The sequence below is a fragment of the Agelaius tricolor genome, unplaced genomic scaffold (genome assembly GCF_023055355.1).
Source record: "Agelaius tricolor isolate 1412-34295 unplaced genomic scaffold, bAgeTri1.0.p SCAF_16, whole genome shotgun sequence".
Lineage (NCBI taxonomy): Eukaryota > Metazoa > Chordata > Aves > Passeriformes > Icteridae > Agelaius > Agelaius tricolor.
In genome coordinates, this window is record NW_027269276.1 from 3,398,167 (window position 1) to 3,415,911 (window position 17,745).

The 17,745-nt window shown below is 47.2% G+C and overlaps 1 protein-coding gene across 1 annotated transcript in view; it reads left to right on the forward strand.

The window, feature by feature from the left end:
- The window catches only part of ADAMTS17 (ADAM metallopeptidase with thrombospondin type 1 motif 17), a 155,998-nt gene extending 151,398 nt beyond the window's left edge, over nucleotides 1–4,600 (forward strand). Inside the window, exon 23 of the mRNA XM_071441238.1 lies at nucleotides 294–4,600. Within this exon, the coding sequence (XP_071297339.1) occupies nucleotides 294–445 (152 nt within the window). The 3' untranslated portion in view covers nucleotides 446–4,600. The remainder of the gene's footprint in view (nucleotides 1–293) is intronic.
- The last annotated feature ends 13,145 nt before the right edge of the window (nucleotides 4,601–17,745 follow it).

Below are 17,745 nucleotides of genomic sequence, written 5' to 3' on the forward strand. Positions count from 1 at the left end.
GAGTTCATAGCCTTAAATCTGGGCTGCATCTTTGGGTGTTTTGTTCATCCAGGCCTGTTTGCTTCTGAGACAAAACAGGTGCAACAGGAGGAGGTTTGCACTCCCCATTCACATCCAGGGAAGGCAGGAAGCACTTCCAGAGCCTGATATTTTGGCAGAGAGAATCTCACCTGCTCTCCAGCGCCGGCAGCGAGCGTGACCCTCCCTCCCCTCGGGTGCAGGGCTTTTGGTCACACCTGCAGTGCTGTTCCCTGGCTAACCTGGCAGTTTCTCCTTTCTTGTCTCCTCCCAAGCTGCCCTCACCTACAAGTGCACGGGGGACCAGTGGACAGTGTACTGCAGGGTGATCCGTGAGAAGAACCTGTGCCAGGACATGCGGTGGTACCAGCGCTGCTGCCAGACCTGCAGAGACTTTTATGCAAACAAGATGCAGCAGAAGAGTTAATGAAGCTGTGCCACTCCTTAGAGTCTTCCAGCTGTTGGTATGGAAATCACAGACTAGTAGGTCTGAGTACTGGAACTTCATGAGTTGCTACAGCGTGGTGGATCCCAAAGCACACCTAATGAGACTTGAAACTAATCCTACAGACTGGATACCAAAGTCATCTGCTCATCCACCTTAAAAAAACACACAGAAAGGGTCATCTCAAGGAACCAATCATTTCTGAATATTTTGACATCCTCACATTTTTCCTTAATGCTTTTTTAATATATTAAATCACCAGCCACTGGATGGCTTGCTACCATTAAAAAAAAGGACAAGAGTTGCAAAGTGATTACTTTGGATAAGGTTATGGGTACCTCCATGGAGGAAGGCCTCTGGCAAAATAATTCAGCAAAGGTAGAGACATTACTTAATCTTTTAATCTTGGCTTTTATCTGTTGTTTTCAATTCCCAGCAGTTATCCCACTGCAGAGTGGGCTTGGAGGGACATGCATCAATGAAAGGCTTAGTTTAAAGAGAGAATTTTCTGTAAAAGCTCGTGAAAACTGATAGCAGAGGATGGACATCTCTGAATTTCCTACAGAAAACTCAGTATAATTATATCCAACATTCCAAGTCATATTTTTAGAGCCACTAATAGGGAGTGCTTTTCCTTCTAATTTTAAAAAACAATCCTCTCTATCTTTTCCCCAGAATAATAGAGTTTCTTTTGTGAAACCTAATTTTTCTCTGAGCTTAATGAAATGGAAGCTTATTAACAGCCGTAGATAGTTACTTTTAAACAAGAACCATTTACATGAGATGGGAGAAGCCAGAAATCATTTCATCCAGTAGAGCTCACTGAGGGATTGCTTGGCCTAAGCTCTCTCCAATTTTTAGAAGTCAATCAGATAATGAGACTGTTGGTTCTTATAAGAGGACTGTGAAACTGGATAGGGTTGGAACAGAAACTGAATTTGGAACAATCATTATGAAAAGGATGTAGTGGGGAGCAGAACAGGTGTTTTCTATCTCTGGGCTCTTTTACACAGCTGAGGTTATGTAGCTTTTGGAGTAACCAGAAGTAGCCAAGGATGCAAGACATTCAAAGTGTAACCTGGAGCTTGTGGGAAGCCAAGGGCTCAGACTTCCATTGCTGTCTTTGAATGCTCCCTGTGTCACTTGTGTGGTGCTGTCAGGTTTGGTGCTATAGGTTTGGTGCTGTCAGAGCACTTACAGGTGCTGCACACACAACACTCTCTGCCATGTCTCTGCACTTTAAACCAGGCTCCTCTCTGTGATGTGAGACTTGAAACAGGAACTCTGCCCAGGGCAGGCCTTGTCCCCTCCCTTGTCACACACATCAGTGTCTCCCTATCACATCTTGCTCCAACAAGCATCATTCCCTTGCCAGGGCCCAAGGCCATGGTGGAGTTTCAGCCCCCTCCTGGTGACAGGAACAGCCCTTTGGATAATTGCAGCTTCGGGAGTACAAAGCTCTGGAACTGCGTGGGACTGTTTGACTCCTTGGAGCTGAGCACAGAACCAGGCCCAGCTGCTCCCCCAGCCCTCGGGCCAGGCTGCCTTGCAGCTCTCACCTGGCCCCAGGTTGTCTTTGTTGCTGTTGTCTCTTTTTGTCAATGCAAGGAAGGACAAAGACTCTTAGTAGCTAACATGTCTTTAAAGCAATTTTTGCTTAGTACCGTTCTTTGCATATCCAGGACCTCACTGGAATAACCTATCAGCATTTCATTAAGGGCTAAATTTTTCAAGCACAGGGAGATAATGTTCATCAACAGACTAACCCTGTGCAGGCTTCACATTTACATCTGTGCTTGTGAGTGTGCAAATGAGTGTGTGTGCACCAGGGCTGGCCTGATGCACAAGGGCACATTTGCACAACTTTTTTCTTCAAGTGCCTGTCTCAAACAGATCTGCTTTCCAATGCCTCAGATGATTTTCTCTATCAGGGAAATGATTCCAGCTTGGTTTTTTGTTATACTGGAGTTTTTTTTTTTTTTGCAATTTATAATCAGGATTAGACCTCCTTTTTCTGTTATTCCCACCCTGCTGCCCAGCCCAGAGGTTGTGTAAGTACTTGGCAAGTAATCAAGGGAAAATTGCTGGCGGGGGTGACAGGGAAGATTTAGACAATACCAGGTGATACTCAATTAGGCAAATTAACAGGTAGAAGAACTGCTAATGAGAAAGTTCCAAGAGATCAGACAGAGCCTGGAGGACCTGGTTTATGTTCTTAATCCACAGTGGTGTTTCCCCCTTAGCCTACAGTGACACTGGGACTGTCCTTGCTGCCTCCCTGCCCCCACAGCCACCCCTGACACCCCTCACTCCCTTTGGAATTTGCTGTTTTCTTCTCATGGGCAACATTTTCTCTGTTACCTTGGCAGAATTGTGTGAATTATCATTGCTGGGAATCAAAGGTGCTTCTCCACAGCAGGAACATTTTCCTTCTGGTGCTGATCTGTGACCCTCTCTAGGCAAAAGGTAGGACATAGGAGAGGAAGGATTTTAGGTTTTGTGTTTCTCAGTAATAATTCACTACTGGCCAGAGCAGGGTGCTAGGCTGGTTAGACCTCTGGCCTTACCCAGGACCATTTGGGTTCTGGACCCAAAGGACACTTGGGTTCAAGTTCTGGATCCTACCTAAGGAAAAAGGAATTTACAAGGATTTTTTTCAACTGTATGAGCACTGAGAAAAAACCACCTCACTTGCTCTCACAGCTCACAGATTAGCATGCATCAACCTTTTATTTTTTATAATCAAACCCCCCAACGTTATTAAGAACTGATGGCACAACACAGCTCCATTTTATTCAATTCTCTTACTTCACATAGTGGCAACTATAACATCACATAACAGCCAGAAAAATAATAACAAAAAAGATTTAATTCTGTTCAATATTCCTGCACTTGTGGTTTTTATCACTGTATAGGAGCTTCACAATGAAGTCACAGCTATGCTCTGCCCTCAGTTCCCACATTCTGGTGCACAGAAAAGCTGTTTGTTTCAGTGTATCTACAACAATACTTTTCTTAGTTGTTCATAAGAGATTGATGCTCTTTTGATTACAGTGGTGGTATTTCCATATTGTAAACAATACTCTGTACTGTTACTAAAGTACTGTACATTTCTAGTTGCACAATTGTGTTATTGAGTGTAGATTCTCACTATCTCATGTATGGTGCTATTTTTTGTTGGTGGAAAAGAATCTTAGCAGTCGATTATTGCTTGATATTTTATTATAATACAGGGATATATTCTCCATGGCAATAATATCATTTAAGTTTTCTCATTACAGAGTGAAATGTATATATTTTTCCATTAGCTAATTTGCATATGTACTGTATCCATGGTAATTTTCTTCTTGGTGCTGGTTATAAATAGAAAAAGATAAAAAACAGTCAAACTGAATGGAACCAGTTGTAAATGAAAGCCAAAAAAAAAAAAAAAGAAAAAGAAAAAAGGATCATTCCATTTTGAACAAATTGAATATGTTGAATAATAAATTTATTTTTTCCATAACAATTTTAATAAGATTTCTGAACTTGAAGCAAAAATACAAAGCAAACCCAAAGCATGAAAATGAAGAGAAGGGAGTGAAGCTGTAAGTGGTACATTATGCATCTGTGTAATACTGGACTGAGACTGGGATTTGGATAAATCCAAGCCAACTGTTTAATTGCTGTGGTCGGTGTAAAAGGTCATTTGGCAGTAAAATTCTGGCACCTCAGAGTTCTCAGTGTGCTAAAAACCAAGAAATGATGGGTCTTGTCCTGGTCAGGTTGCAAAATAAAGCACGGGGATGTTAACACCTGAATGATGCCTTGCCAGGTCTGTGGTCAGTGACACAAGAGTAGAAAATTCCTGTGTGGGAAGAGCATGCCAGGCTGTGTTTGGGACATCTCTGTGTGTGCCTGGGCAGGCTGTGGGGAGGGGAGCTTCTGCCTGGGGAGAGGGATGTTCTGAGGGTGCTTTTGGGGAAGGTTGTTCTTGCTCTGCCTGAGCTGGGAGGGAGCAGAGGCTCCACAGGCACCCCCTGACAACGAACAGGGCTGAGCATGTGGAAATTTATACAAAATTTATACAAATTTATACAAAATGGAGCAAAGCAATCCCATCCATTGGGAAGATACTGCATAACCCAGCTGCACTCTCCCCTGGTGTGAAATAAACAGAATTACTTCAGTGCCACGTGTTTTGGATGTCTTTGTTGTAGGCACTGGCCAGAATCTTTGTCCTGTGAGCTGCCCCCCAGCACGGGGAAGGTTGTTTCTGCAGTCAGATACACCTGCAGGATCCTCTCCCAGCCTGCCTCACAAAGATGCCATCATCTGTATCCCACTCCAGCTCAATTCTTGTTAAAAGGGCACTTGGAGGTGGGAGCAGCATCTTTCTAAAGCAGCCTTAAAAACCCAGGAGCATGGTGGAGTGGTGGACTTGGCAGTGCTGGGTTGGACTTGATGATCTTAAAGGTCTTTTCCCACCCAAATGATTCTATGATTTTCTAACCAACCAAAGCAGAGTTGGTGTGAGAGCCCTCCTCCCACAATGATTTCCAGAAATGGAGTTTATAGTTTAATAACAGAGCTCATTTCCTGGTCTCACACAGGATTCATGGCACAGCTCTGAGATGGGCTTCTGAGGCAGCCTTGGGAGATCAGCCCAGTGCCAGCCTGCACAGGACCATTCACAGCAGCACTGCAGAGCCTCCCTCCAAGTGGTGCTGTACATTAACACATCATCCTGTTTGTGCCTTGCCTGCAGTCAACATCTGATTGCAATTGTTGACCTGTTTGAACAATAAAACCTAGCTCTGAGCCTGGGGAAGCCAAAGGGCTTTGCATTAAGCTGGGCTATGGCAGTGGGTGGGAGGGGTGTAAGGAATGCTGTCATACATTTGGCTTGAAATGTTCCTGGTATGTGCCAATACCTCTGCTATAAATCCAGTAGGATTATATACTTACTTTGCCTATTTTGCATGTAGCCATTTGCTGTTTCTCTCATTCCTAATCCTCATTTCTACCCAAGCCATTGCCCTTCCCTGTGAGCTCAGTTGTTTTTTTTTATTTAAGACACCTCAGCCAAGGTCACTAAAGGCAGTGGGGTCAGAGGGCTCTGGTGCTGTGGCACAGAAGGATCAGGAGGAAAGTAAAATCCCTCCTCCCCTCCTTGGAGGTCACTTCTGCCTCTAGCAACTCCACCTGCTCCCTTCACTCTCCTGGTGTCCGTGGCAGCCTCAGCTGTCTCTTGCAGCAAGTTGGCAGCACCCCACTTGCTCTGGAAGGAATTTGCCTTCCAAAATGTATGAACACTTTATCCCCACATCAGCCCCATGCTCACTGGGTACCACTGCTGAGGACTCTGCTCTCTGGTAGAGTGAAAACCAAATGTTCCTTTGTGCTTTCCCCAACACCACATGGAGCATTTCCTTGGGGAAAGGGATGTTTCCTTCTTGCTGGAGAGTGCCAGTGCAAACACCAACACCAGTGTGCTGTGGAGTTCCAGGCAGAGAAGATACATGCCAGATGTGCTCCCATTCCATACACTCACACTTCTGATGGTGTCAGGAAGAATGGGATGGGATGCTGCTCTCCATGTGGCCTGGAATGGAGGAAAACACTCATTTTTCACCAGGAGAGCACTGGCAGCTCAACAGTCTGCAGGGCTGCCTCCACCACCCCACAAACCACCTGAAGGATCTCTGACAGCTCTCTGGAAGGTCCCTGCACACTACAGCACCACTGGAGCCTTTCTGGAGTACTTTTCCAGGGGTGAAAGTACTTGGACTGCTGAAGGACTGGTGAAGAAGGGGAATCCTCTAACAGAATCTTTCATGTTGCACCAAGATCAGTGCATCCTGTCCAGCAAAACCAGACAAGCTATTCTTGGGTTGGACTTCATTCATTTTCTTAGAAAAGACATTATTTGAATGTTTTTCAGTTCCCATTTCTTTCCCCAGCTCTGCACTTTTCCCCTTGATTTTGTCTCTGATGACAAAAGGACCCAACCAGACTGCAGCTTTGTTTGGCACCAAACTTCCCTCCTGAGATGATCACACAAGAAGCCTTTTATCACTCTGGGGGCTCTGAGCCAGAGCTGCTGTGGTGGAAGTGGCTGGGACTGTAACCCCAGGCTGTGGTGGGATGAGAGTCAAGCTCAGGCTGTCAGCAAGGGGACCTGCAGCAGTGCCCTGCCAGGACACATCTGAACTCCTGAGCCTGCTTCCTCCAGTGCTGCTCTCATTCAGGAAAAGGTATGAAATCCACATCTAGACTGAATTTAAAGATCAGGTGTTGTTTAAAATAGAAATCCTCTCTAGAATCATGGTTTGACTCCTTGGAAAATCACTATAAATTGAACCTCCCCTGTTCCCCACTGCTCAATAACAAGATTTGGTTTTCTCACAGAGCTGGTGCCTCCTGTGCTGTGCTGGCTGCAGCACTGCCAGCTCTGTTCCCTGCCCAGGTTTGTGTTGAGGAAGAGGGGCCCTGCTGGAATTCTGGAATTCTGCTCTCCTCAGGCATCATCACCCTGGAGCTGCTCTCACTCATGGCTTCTTCCCCCCATCACATCTCTGGCCAGCAATGCCTTGAGGAGGGGACAGTGACACTGAGCCCAAGAAATGCTGTCAGCCACATTTCCCAGAGGGTAAGGAAGATTCCATCTCTTTCTTTCTTGTTTTATTATTTTTTTTTCCTAACCATGTTTTGCTAAAGAAACAACTTTAAAGGGGAAAAAGGAAAACCCACATTATTGTGTAAGCAAGATGGCAAAGAGCTTTCTGTGGGTATTCATGTACCATTCTCCCTGCAACAGCAACTCTCTGCCTGTGGTGTGGCTGCCTGAGTATTCAGCAGGGGTGGTTTTGGAGCAGCTGTGTGCACAGTACCTTCCATCACAAGCTCTGTTCCCTGGCTGTCCCCATGGCTCAGTTTATTTGTGTGCAAGGCAGCTGAGAGGTTATCGAGCTTCCCATCAGCTGTACAAACTCACAGCAGCCCCAGCTCTGTGTGTGTCCCTTTCTGAGAGCTGCACTTGGGGTAATCAGCTCTTGGGCAGCTCCTAGCAAAGATCTGCTCCTTCTGCAGAGGAGTTGCTGCCTGTGCTTGTGCCACAAGCTATGGGGGATCTGTAGCCATATGTGTAAGAAAGAAAAAGCTTATTTACTTGTTTTCAGCCTCCCCATAGGATGGTTCTAAAAGCAGAAGTATCCTTCACTACAGAGAAAAGAAAAGAAGATAAAATTGAAAAAAAAGCCCTCACATTTGTCAAAATTTTTGTAGATGTTTTTCAGGGTATCACTAAATCCTGCCAGGCACCTCCCTTTCCTCCCCTGCCTTCCCCAAATGCTTCCATTTTTGGCTAAAAAATCCCAAGTTTGGGATTTTTGGACCAACAATGTCAGCCAAAACCCAGGCTCTCTTCTCTAATTTTTCCACTTAATTTTTCAACTATCTTCTGGCAAAGCAGAAGCAGTGTTTTGATGGAAAGTTTTTCAACCAGCTCTGCTCATTAATTTCTGCCAGCAGTCACAGAACAGTGCATCTTGCAGGAGAGGAGAGTGTCTGAAGGGCCCAGTGTGAGGCAGGAATGAGTAACACTCCTCTCCCAGCTCTGTGCCCCAGCCAGCTCCCTGCTCCTAATGAGAGACATCTTTCTAGGGAGGCTTCCAGCCTAAATCTCTCTTGGCAAGTCAGCTCAGTAACTCAGGTACTTTGCCAGGTTAGAGGAAGATGTGGGTGGGCATAGAAGGATCTCCTCTGAGCAAAGGAGCCTGGGGCTCTGAGGAGCCACATTGTCCATCTCTTATCTGCTTGGACTCATTTTGGATTCCTGCAGGCAAGCACCAGTTGGCAGGGAAGGGTGGGGAGGTGGAGGTGGGGCTGGTCCAGCTCCCTTTCAAGGCTGGTTTTAGTTTGCTGTAATGGTGATGTTCAGATACACCAGCAGCTGAGCCAGGCACAGCCATGAGCTGTGTCCATGGAACCCTGAGATCTGCAGGGACAAGATCCTGAAGTGGCTGAAATGACACCAGAACATCCCTGCTGTGTGTCTGTTACCCATCTGTCCATGAGGAAGGGATTTTTTGGACTGAGCTCAAGGGAAGCCCAGCTCCTCTCACTTTTGGGTTCCTGTGATGACAGGAACCTGGGAGGCAAAGAAGGAAGATGTTCTCACAGAGTAGCCAAATTTTTCAGTGTTTGGCCTCAGCAGCCAAAGGAGCATCTGCCCATTGGCTGCATGGACAGTCTCCTCAGGGAAAAGCCATCCATCCACAGTCCCTGACATTTGCAAAGTGCTCTGACATCTTTCAGTGAAAGATCTTTTAGATGTGCAAAAGTTTATAGCCTTTCTCTGACCATGGCTGATTTTAGAGGGTTAACCTAGGAACAGGAAATACAGTGACTAAAGGAAAGCCATTAATATTAAATTCTACCCTTTGCCAGATTGTCTTGTGTTATCTTTGCTCTTTCATGAAATATTTTCCAGTTTTCCTCGCAGGGCATTCCTTACAGGGGCAGCAGCTAAGGAGCTGTAACTTGGCACATCTCCACCTGCTTTTCTGTAGCAGTGCACATTTGTGCTCTGGGATTTGAAGAATTTCCTTAGCCTCTAGAATTGATATGCAAACAGTCAGCTGTACAGACATCAATCTGTCCAGTAGACATGCCTTGTGACCTAAGGAATAATACAGGTGGTAGCACCATGCTGGTGACTCCTGAATTTCTGGAGCAAGCAGAATCGTTTTCCTACGTCAAGAAGACGGGAGGTCCTGTGTACACCCTCAAGTCATCTGCTGTGCTTGACTGATCACAAAACACCCACCAAGATTTCCCTAACAAAGTCCTTCATTTCTGCCAAGGAAAGCAAAGATTTTCAGGAAATGAGAGATGTGACCTTGCCACCTCCCAAACAGCTCGGGGTTCTCAAGATGCTCATCTCAGCAGAGGGATGCTCGTGCCAGAGCAAACGTGGAGCCCTGTGTGGTCAGTGCACAGCTCTTCCAGCATCCCTTCCTCCATCAGCTCTGTTGTGGTAAAAACAGAAGTGGCCAAACTTGGTCTTCTCCTGCCTGTTTGCTGTGCTGCTGTAAGTCCCACTGTGTCCAGGTGCTGCTGTGTGAGCAGGTGTGGAATGAGGGATGTTAAGACTGGGAGAGATGAGTGTTGATAGTTGCATAACCCAGCTCAAACCACTTCCCCCACTCATGATTTCTTCACAGCCAAAAGCTGTGCTTGACCTGCTGGGCACCCTCTGGGCACCTAAATCCTAAGGGGAATTTTTAAGAGAGAAAGAAATGGCTCCAGAGAGCCCCATAACTGTTGTTCACCAGGGAAGTCACCATTTCTGTTAAAAATAAGTCTTTCCTTTCCCATTGATACTTCTCAGGCTGCAAGGAGAGCCATTCTCCTGCTGCTGGAGGCTCTAGCTGCAGACACAGCCTTGGAAGGGAAGCTGCTCTCATGGCTACAGCAGAGGAATGGGAAGCACGAGATCTGGCATGAAGTGCTGCTCCCATTGAAGCCAGTGGGATGTTTGCCATTGGCTTCAGGGGAAGCCAAGATTTCAGTCTGCAGCCAGATTTGCTGGTGTGCTGTTCTATCCTGAGAGCAGGAGCAGAGAGGGTTCTTGGTTTCCTGATAAAGCTCTTGCTGCCTTCTCACCTCACACTGGCCCCTCCCTGCTCTCAAATCTTAGGCCTCTTTCAAAGCCTTGATGAAGAGTCTGGTGCATGGTTTGTGCCTGTGGTTTGTCCCATGATTGGAGCTCTTGGACAGCCTCTCCACTGGGAATTGTGGACAATGCTGGAGAGGGGCATAAGGCAATAAAGCAGCAGGACAGGATGGGGTAAGAGACTTAGATGAGGTAACACATGTGGGATTTGCTGCAGGTAAATAACTGTGCCTTCTCCTCCAGGCAGCAACTTGGATCAGCTCTAGAATTAACTCTGAGTGGTTCAAGAGAGCCTGGAGGCATTGTAAAGATGGTGCTAGGTGGACTTCCCTACTTCACACCTTCACACCAACACGTTGGGAACCTTGATAGTTTAATCAGCATTTTTCCTCATCTCCCTCTTTCAGGGCTAGGTGGGAGCCAAAATGTGTGAGTGATGAGCTGTGGTGTAGGTTCTCAAGAGCCTGTTAGTGAACCTTTCCCAAATTACACTGATCCCCCTGCCTGCCCAAAGGCTGCTGTGCTGCTGTAGTGGCTTAGATGTTAATCAGTGCATCATCCAGAGCTCCAGGATGCTTGCACACCCAGCACCCATGGGTTGGTGCCCTCATCTCAAAAGCAGCTGAAGGAAGTGATCACACAGTCAATCAAGATTCTACCAGCAGCCCCAGTTTGGCCTGTAGAGGTCCAAGCTGTTTTTATTTGAGTGGACACATGGTGGAGCCTCTGCATGCCAAGGAAAAAAAACATTGCAAATAATTCTTGCTCTTCATTTTTATTTCTCCCTGATCAGGATGGCTCTCTCTGTTCATCGTGTGGGATTGGTCTCTGCTGCCCCTTTCAGGGAACATCTGTAAGCACATCACATCTGTAAAAAGAGGCAGGAAGGTTTATCTGCTGGACCAAGAAGTTGTCCTGAATTTCCTCACCTCTCCAAATGCCTGGTGTTTGACAGCTTCTGCTCCTGGCCAGCCACAGTTTGTGTTCTTTGGCCACCTGGGACCTGATCTCCTTCCTCTGACACTTCCACAGAGAGCAGCCCCTGGGAGAGACTTTCTGGTGAGTTGAAACCATGCTGATGTATTTTATCTGCACAAACAAGGAGTTGCAAATGTAGATGTTTAAAACTGAGATAATGATCATAAAGAGATCCATAGCTAAGAGTTTTACTGTGATTTTCTCCAGAAAGTTAAATCAAAGCTACCCAGAAGTTGAGCTCTGGTGCAGGAGCGCACCCCAGTGTTACCTCTTTAGGCACAAAGATTTTTGCAGGCAAAAATACTCTTTGTTCTAATAATAAGTGGGGAAGGAAAGCAAAGAAAAACCCAGACAATGCCATATTCTCTGGTGACTGCTGGGTTTAGCTCTGCTGCACAATTTCCTGTCTCTCATCCACATCATTCTGAGATTCTTCCCCAAAAGGGTCTTATCAGTAGATAAGTGGCTGCCTCTGAGCCAACTCTTTTCTTCTGGTTCAGTGGCTGGCACGATGTTTGCATGAACTCTAAACCATCAACTTGTTGCTCTCTGATTTTCTTTGCTGATATGATCCCCACCAGCTCTCACATTTCCTAGGGCAAGCACAATCAAGCACAATCAAACAAAACAAATCAGAATAAACAGAATTAGTGCTCATTCTTTCTTAACAACATGCCTGTAGGGGTTTTTGTCTCCCTTAGCAAATTCAATCCAGCTCCTTTCTCTCATGTTAATTCACTGTAGCTGCTTCCACAGGCTCTGGGTTACAGGCAACAATGAGAGGAGAGGATTGTGCTTTGCTTTGAGCAAGAGCTCAGCATTTGTGTGTTTTGCATTTTAAGGAATGGGATGAGGTGGGTGTTACTTGATACACTTCCCACTATTCTCTGTGGTATTCCCTCTGCTCCTGGTGATGTCCAACCTGGGAATACAAAAGATGACACTTTGCACCTTTCATCTGCTCCTGTGTCCCTTTAATTCTCTAATGGTTCCTCTTCTCCTTTTTTTTTTGTCTCATATACAGGCTCTGATTTAGCACTCCAAGCACATGGGCCTGGGATGGCTTTCCCAGGATCCTGGCAGATTTAAAGGCCAGTATTGCTCCCATGCACCCACATCCCACATTGAGGGTGTCCTTGTGGGTGTGACCCTGGAGCCAGTTTCTCATGGAGGACACCACGGTGAAACTCCCTTCTGGCACCCAGGCCTTGGTCCTACAAAGTCTTCCCTGTGTGGTTGGTGTCTTTGAATATTCCCTGGGACTGTTTCCTGAAGAGAGAGCAGCATTTGGCCCTTGGCTTTGAGGAGAGTTTCCCAACACCAACCTCAAATCAAATGGAAACATTTTCCTCCCCCTTTAGACCTGGACAAAGACTGAGGGTGAGGTTTTAAGGCTAATGAAGCTTTTGGTGTGTGGTTTTTTTTTTTTCCTTCCTGCCAGCTGAGGAGGTCCCTGGCACCATGATAAAAGCCCCCACTGCCCACTGGGGCTCCTCTCCTTGTGGTGAACGTGCTCCTGAGAGACACAAAGGTTTCCCCAGAAGCACGTTCCCATTCCATGGCTCCAATTAGAGAAGATTTTCTGTGTTTGTTGCTAACAATGTTCTTCCTTGCCTTTGGCTCAGCAGGAACCCGATTGGTGACTTCCCAGGGTCCTTGAAACCCGAGGGAATTAATTTGCCTTTAATTTTGTCCAAGCTGATACTTAGGGGAACAGCTGGGAACATTGTAAAGCAGCTTCTGGCAGTGAAGAGTCCCAGCAAAGCATTTCCCAGAGCCCTGGTAGTGATGCTCAGCCTGCCCACCTGAAGCCAGCCCATGCAGGGAGCTGCAGCATTAGCCAGGAAAAGACATGGCCCTGCTCCTCTTCCTTTTCCTTACAACAGCTGGGTTTGGCCAGCTGTGCTTTGGTGGTACCTGGTCACCACACTGTGTTTGTGCCACTTTGCTGCTGTTCACAGCTTTTTTCAGTGTTTAGTGTCAGCCAGACACATCCTTCATTTATTGGTGGGTGCTCATCCCAGCTTCCCAGGATCTGGGCTGTCCTGACGTGCCAGCATGCTGTGCAGCCTTGGGTGAAGCAGTGCATTGCCCTGTAACTCAGGGAACCACTGTGCCATAGGAACCACAATAGCACTGCTTGGCTGGGGACCTTTAAAGCACTTTGAGCTCCTTGGAAGGGCCAGGGTAGCTGCAAACCTGTTCTGTTACTCTGGGGTTAAAGGCTGTCTGAGATGATGGTTTGAAGTGAAAACAGCAGCCAGCAGAGCAGCTCACACATCCCTAGAGATGGTCACTTCATGGTTTGGGGCATTTTCAGGGGCTACTTCACTTCCCAGGTACTGGAAAGGCTGAGCAAGTTTGGGGCTGGGACCCCTCTGCAGGGCTGTGTGCAGGACACAGGGATTCCATCAGGGCCACGCTCAGCCTCAGCTTTTGCTGTAACAATTACAAGTGATAAAATATCAGTTTTCTCCATTTGCCTCCCCACAAGCTGGTTTAAAGGGAATGAAGGCAGATCCTGCTTTAGCTTAGTGCATTACAAGCCAACTCAAATGACTCCCCACTGTCTTTTCATCTCCATGAGACTTTTAATGCCCTAAGTCTTTGCATGTCCTGGCACACAGCCCAATTGAAGCATGAGCTCCAACAGAAGTTTTACATTTAAAGCTGTTCTTTTGGCTTCAGAAATTTGCAGATTGAGGCTGAGAGAAGCTATTCAGCTGTTTACTTGCAGATCTCCACCAGCCCTGCTGTGCTCTTGCCCTCGCCTCGGTCAGAGTTGTGTTAACAGCATTTTCCAATTAAAGTAGCAGCCTCAGTTACAGAAAATGCTTTTCCTATCTGGGAATGTATCTGATTTTACTCTTTTTAAATTACTCATGGAGCACAGGGGTGTTTTGTTTCCCACCCCTAATTATAATTAATCCATCATCATTTCTGGTGACAAGGTTGGCTTTTGTTGGATTTTTTATTTCTTGCCATTTCCATCAGCTTGTGCCAATACCACTCAGACTCCACATTACTGATGATGGGGAGACTGATGTGAGCAGTCAGGAAAATATAGAGTGGACAAGCAATTCCCGAATTTCTGCTCACTCAGAGCAGGAAAAATGACACCTATTCTGGAGATAGCCCTGCCAGAAAATCTAAGAGCCATACTGTGTAAATTGTAGCCACTTCCCTGTCTGAAATAGTCCTTCCCTGAAAACTTGGCTTTCAAGACCTCCACAGCCAAGATCAAGGCTTCTTCCTGTTACCTGAAAATTCCAAGTCTAAAAGAGAAAAAATGGTAGCAGCTGAAACCTTCATCTTTCTTCACAGTGTTGAGGTAAGAGCTTCTTTTTTTCACTTCGCCTCACTGAAAGGGACGTGCTGGGCCCCATCCTGCCTGTGGTCCAACAAGCTCAGCAAGGCTTGTCCTGTGGGATGCAGTGGGATCGACTCTGGGATTTTCACCTCAGCCAGTTTTCCATAGTAGACAGCCTTGTGTCTGTCTTCTGGCTGAACATGCTTTGAACATGAGCATGGCAGTGCTTGGGCTGGGCCTGCAGGACCTGAGGCAGGACCAGATGCAGTGACAAAATCCCAGAATTCAGTGCTGACATCCTGTCCCAGGAGGCCACAAAGCCCCTCTGTCCAACAGCATCCTTGTCCCAGAGTCTGAGCAGCTGCAGCTCATGCCCAGCACAGTGACCCTCAAACCTGGGGGCACCTGGGCTCTTCAGGACCCTTGCAAGGATGCTCCAACCACAGACTCCCAGACAAGGAAGCAAAGCCTTCTGCTGCCCCCACGTGTTGCTTGCTCATTATTGTTGCCACACACCAGTAAAGACCTGGGAACACTGTTGGGAAGCATGAAGAGGAGCCAGCACAGCCACGCAGATCTGGAGGTCAAGGATCTTGCTTTGGAAGAATCTTCTGTTCCTTCTGTTCCTCCCTCAAGCTCAGGGTGTTCCTTATATGCAGAAAACTGCAAAATCAGCTTGGGCCTGTTTGGAAGTGAGATGATCTGGAGGCAGCAAAGGACAGAGGTGTCCTGCTCCCAGCCAGGACCTGTGTGAGCCCTGGGAGCCGGCCAGCGATGCCGAGCGATACCAGATACGGCACAGAGCATCCAGGAGCCTTGGCTCAGGCCACGAGGGGCACAGAGTGAGAGACAGCTCTTGGCAGGCTCAGCTCACAGGATAAGGTCATTGGAAAGACAAGTGATGCTTTCATCAAGCTGCCTCTCCCCAGAATCAGCACCAGCTCGAGCAAGGGCTCCCTCTGTGCTCCTGCAATATCCTGTGCTCCGTGTAGTGCCAAGGACAAAAGCTTCCTCACAAATAGGTTGAAGCTGCTTTTCCCAACCAGTGTCCCAGCCCCCAACTCCCATCCCTCCTGGCCCTGTCAGGTTCCAGTTTTGAATTGCACCCCTTGGAAAGGTAATTTTCTCTCTGGATCAGTGGCACCTCTCAAGCTGAAGGGAGAGCAGGCTGTAGTTGCTGGCTCTCTGCTGCTTCCCAGCAGTTACAATTTGGGATCTTGTGGTTTTGTCCTTTGTTGGGGTAGCACATGCTGGCTATTCTGGAGAGCATCAATCCCAAAAGCTGCCTGAAGTCTGGGCTGACAGGTTGGTAGTAGCAGCCAAGCTCTCTCATGGAACCAGTTTGTGGCTGGGGGAGGTCCCAGAGCAGCATTCCTGACCATCCCTAGCACAGCTCCTTGGAGTGGTAGGGATGGCTCTTTGCCATCCTTTCACCAAGAACATTTTGGCATGGCATCATGAGCAGATGGGCCATGGAGCAATTCCTCAGCTCAGATTGTCCACAGGCTTCCCTGGACACTGCCTGGAGCTCTCTGAGAACATCTGAAGGCAACAGCACTCGCTGGCAGGGCTTACGTGCTCCAGAAACTGGGGATTGCAAACACATGCTTCAGCTATGCAAGAAATCTTTGACTTGTTCTGAATGCAATTCTGCCTGGGTTTCTTCCCAGGAACATTCCTGTTCTTCACAATTTACCAGTTGCAGGAAGGGAGAAGGGGGAGAGGGGATTTCAGGAGTAAGGGAGAGGAAAGGGAACAAATCTCACGGTGCTTTCCCTTACCAAATTTCTCTATAAGGACAGGGTATGGAGCATGGACTCCAGAGTCTGGGACAATTCCAAGAAAATATGAATTACAAAATTTAAACCACTTTTAATTAGTCCTTTGTTTTTATAGAAAGAATAAGTCTGTTTTTCTGAAGTAATTCAGTGCCTGCTATCACACACACCAGGCAGCCCCTGCCAAATGGAGCTGTGTGATAGAAGGCAAGCCCAGAACGAGGGCTCTGAGCAGAGACACCTTATCTCCTCCAGGAGACAGCAGTGCCATTCAGATCTGCATTCTGCTTCCCCAGATAAAAGTCTCACTCCTGAGTCACTGCATACGTGAGAGAGTTGCAAATGTAGTCCCCGTAGGTGGGAGTAATTTGATGTCTGAGATGAATGATGAAGCTGAGCCTTTATTGTCACACCTGCTCTGTTCCAGACAGGAGAAGAAGCCTGAGAAGGTGGAGGCAGGAGCTGTTTCTGCCCTGGGAGAAGCCAGAGGTGCAGGGTACCCAGCTCCTCACAGCCTGAGCCAGGTGACACAGCCCTCTGCTCATGGAGGGACACCATGAGTGGCTGCCACCTGCCCCGGGGGCTGGGCTCACTGCAGAGGGTGCGGGAGGGCTGTACCCAGGCTGGCCCTGAGCAGGGATGGCCCTGCAGGGACAGGGAAGGGGCTCTGTGCTCCTTTCCTGATGTCACCACCTGAGCCATCAGCTCCTTCCTGCAGCCCCAGACCCTTCCAGGGCAGTCAATTACAGGACTTGTGCTCCACGGCAGAGTCTGGGACCTGCTCAGCTGCACAAGCTCCAAGGGCCTTGAAGGAGACAAGGTGTAACCTGATGCTACCAAACATGCACTCTGAGTAACCTCCACAGCTCAATTAACTCTATTAAGTATTTACCTATAATTAATTTAATTCGGTTGAGGTTTTCCCCCCTGTGTTGGGTGCTTACTGTATGAACCTCTTAAAATTATGGCTGTGTGTATAATTCAATCAAATGCACATGCAGTACCCACAGAAGCTGAGTCACTCCAGGTACCAGGGGAGAGGTTTATTTTGTTGTATTTGGCTTGTGCTTCTGACTTAACACAGGGGTAGCTCCACTAAAATTGGTTGTGCTGCATTAGTCCAAAGCCAGAGCAGAGCCCAGCTCTTACTCATTATTTGCAAGAGAGACATCATAATTTCTATAATGCCATGTCCAGAGTATGGGTGGGGTTTGCTCCAGCTGCCTTCCCAGTCTCCCACTAGGGAACAATGAAATGAAGGTAAAAGGGAATATTCATCTTTTTCTCTTTTTGTGTATAATTCAGAAATACCAGCACATTCCTGTTGCCTCACAGTGCTGTGTAGGAGCCTTCCCAGATATCTGCTAAACTAAACAGGAGTGATTGGTTGATACTAAAGAGATGCTCAAGAAGTTTTCCCTGAAGTTACTCTTTTCCCAAGGGTGGAGAGCAGCCTGTCACTGAGTGAGAGGTTTTATTGCACAACTTAGAATGCAGCTGAAAGAGAAGCATAGAGCAACACAGGGAATGTGTATTGGACACTTCTCACACTTCTAAA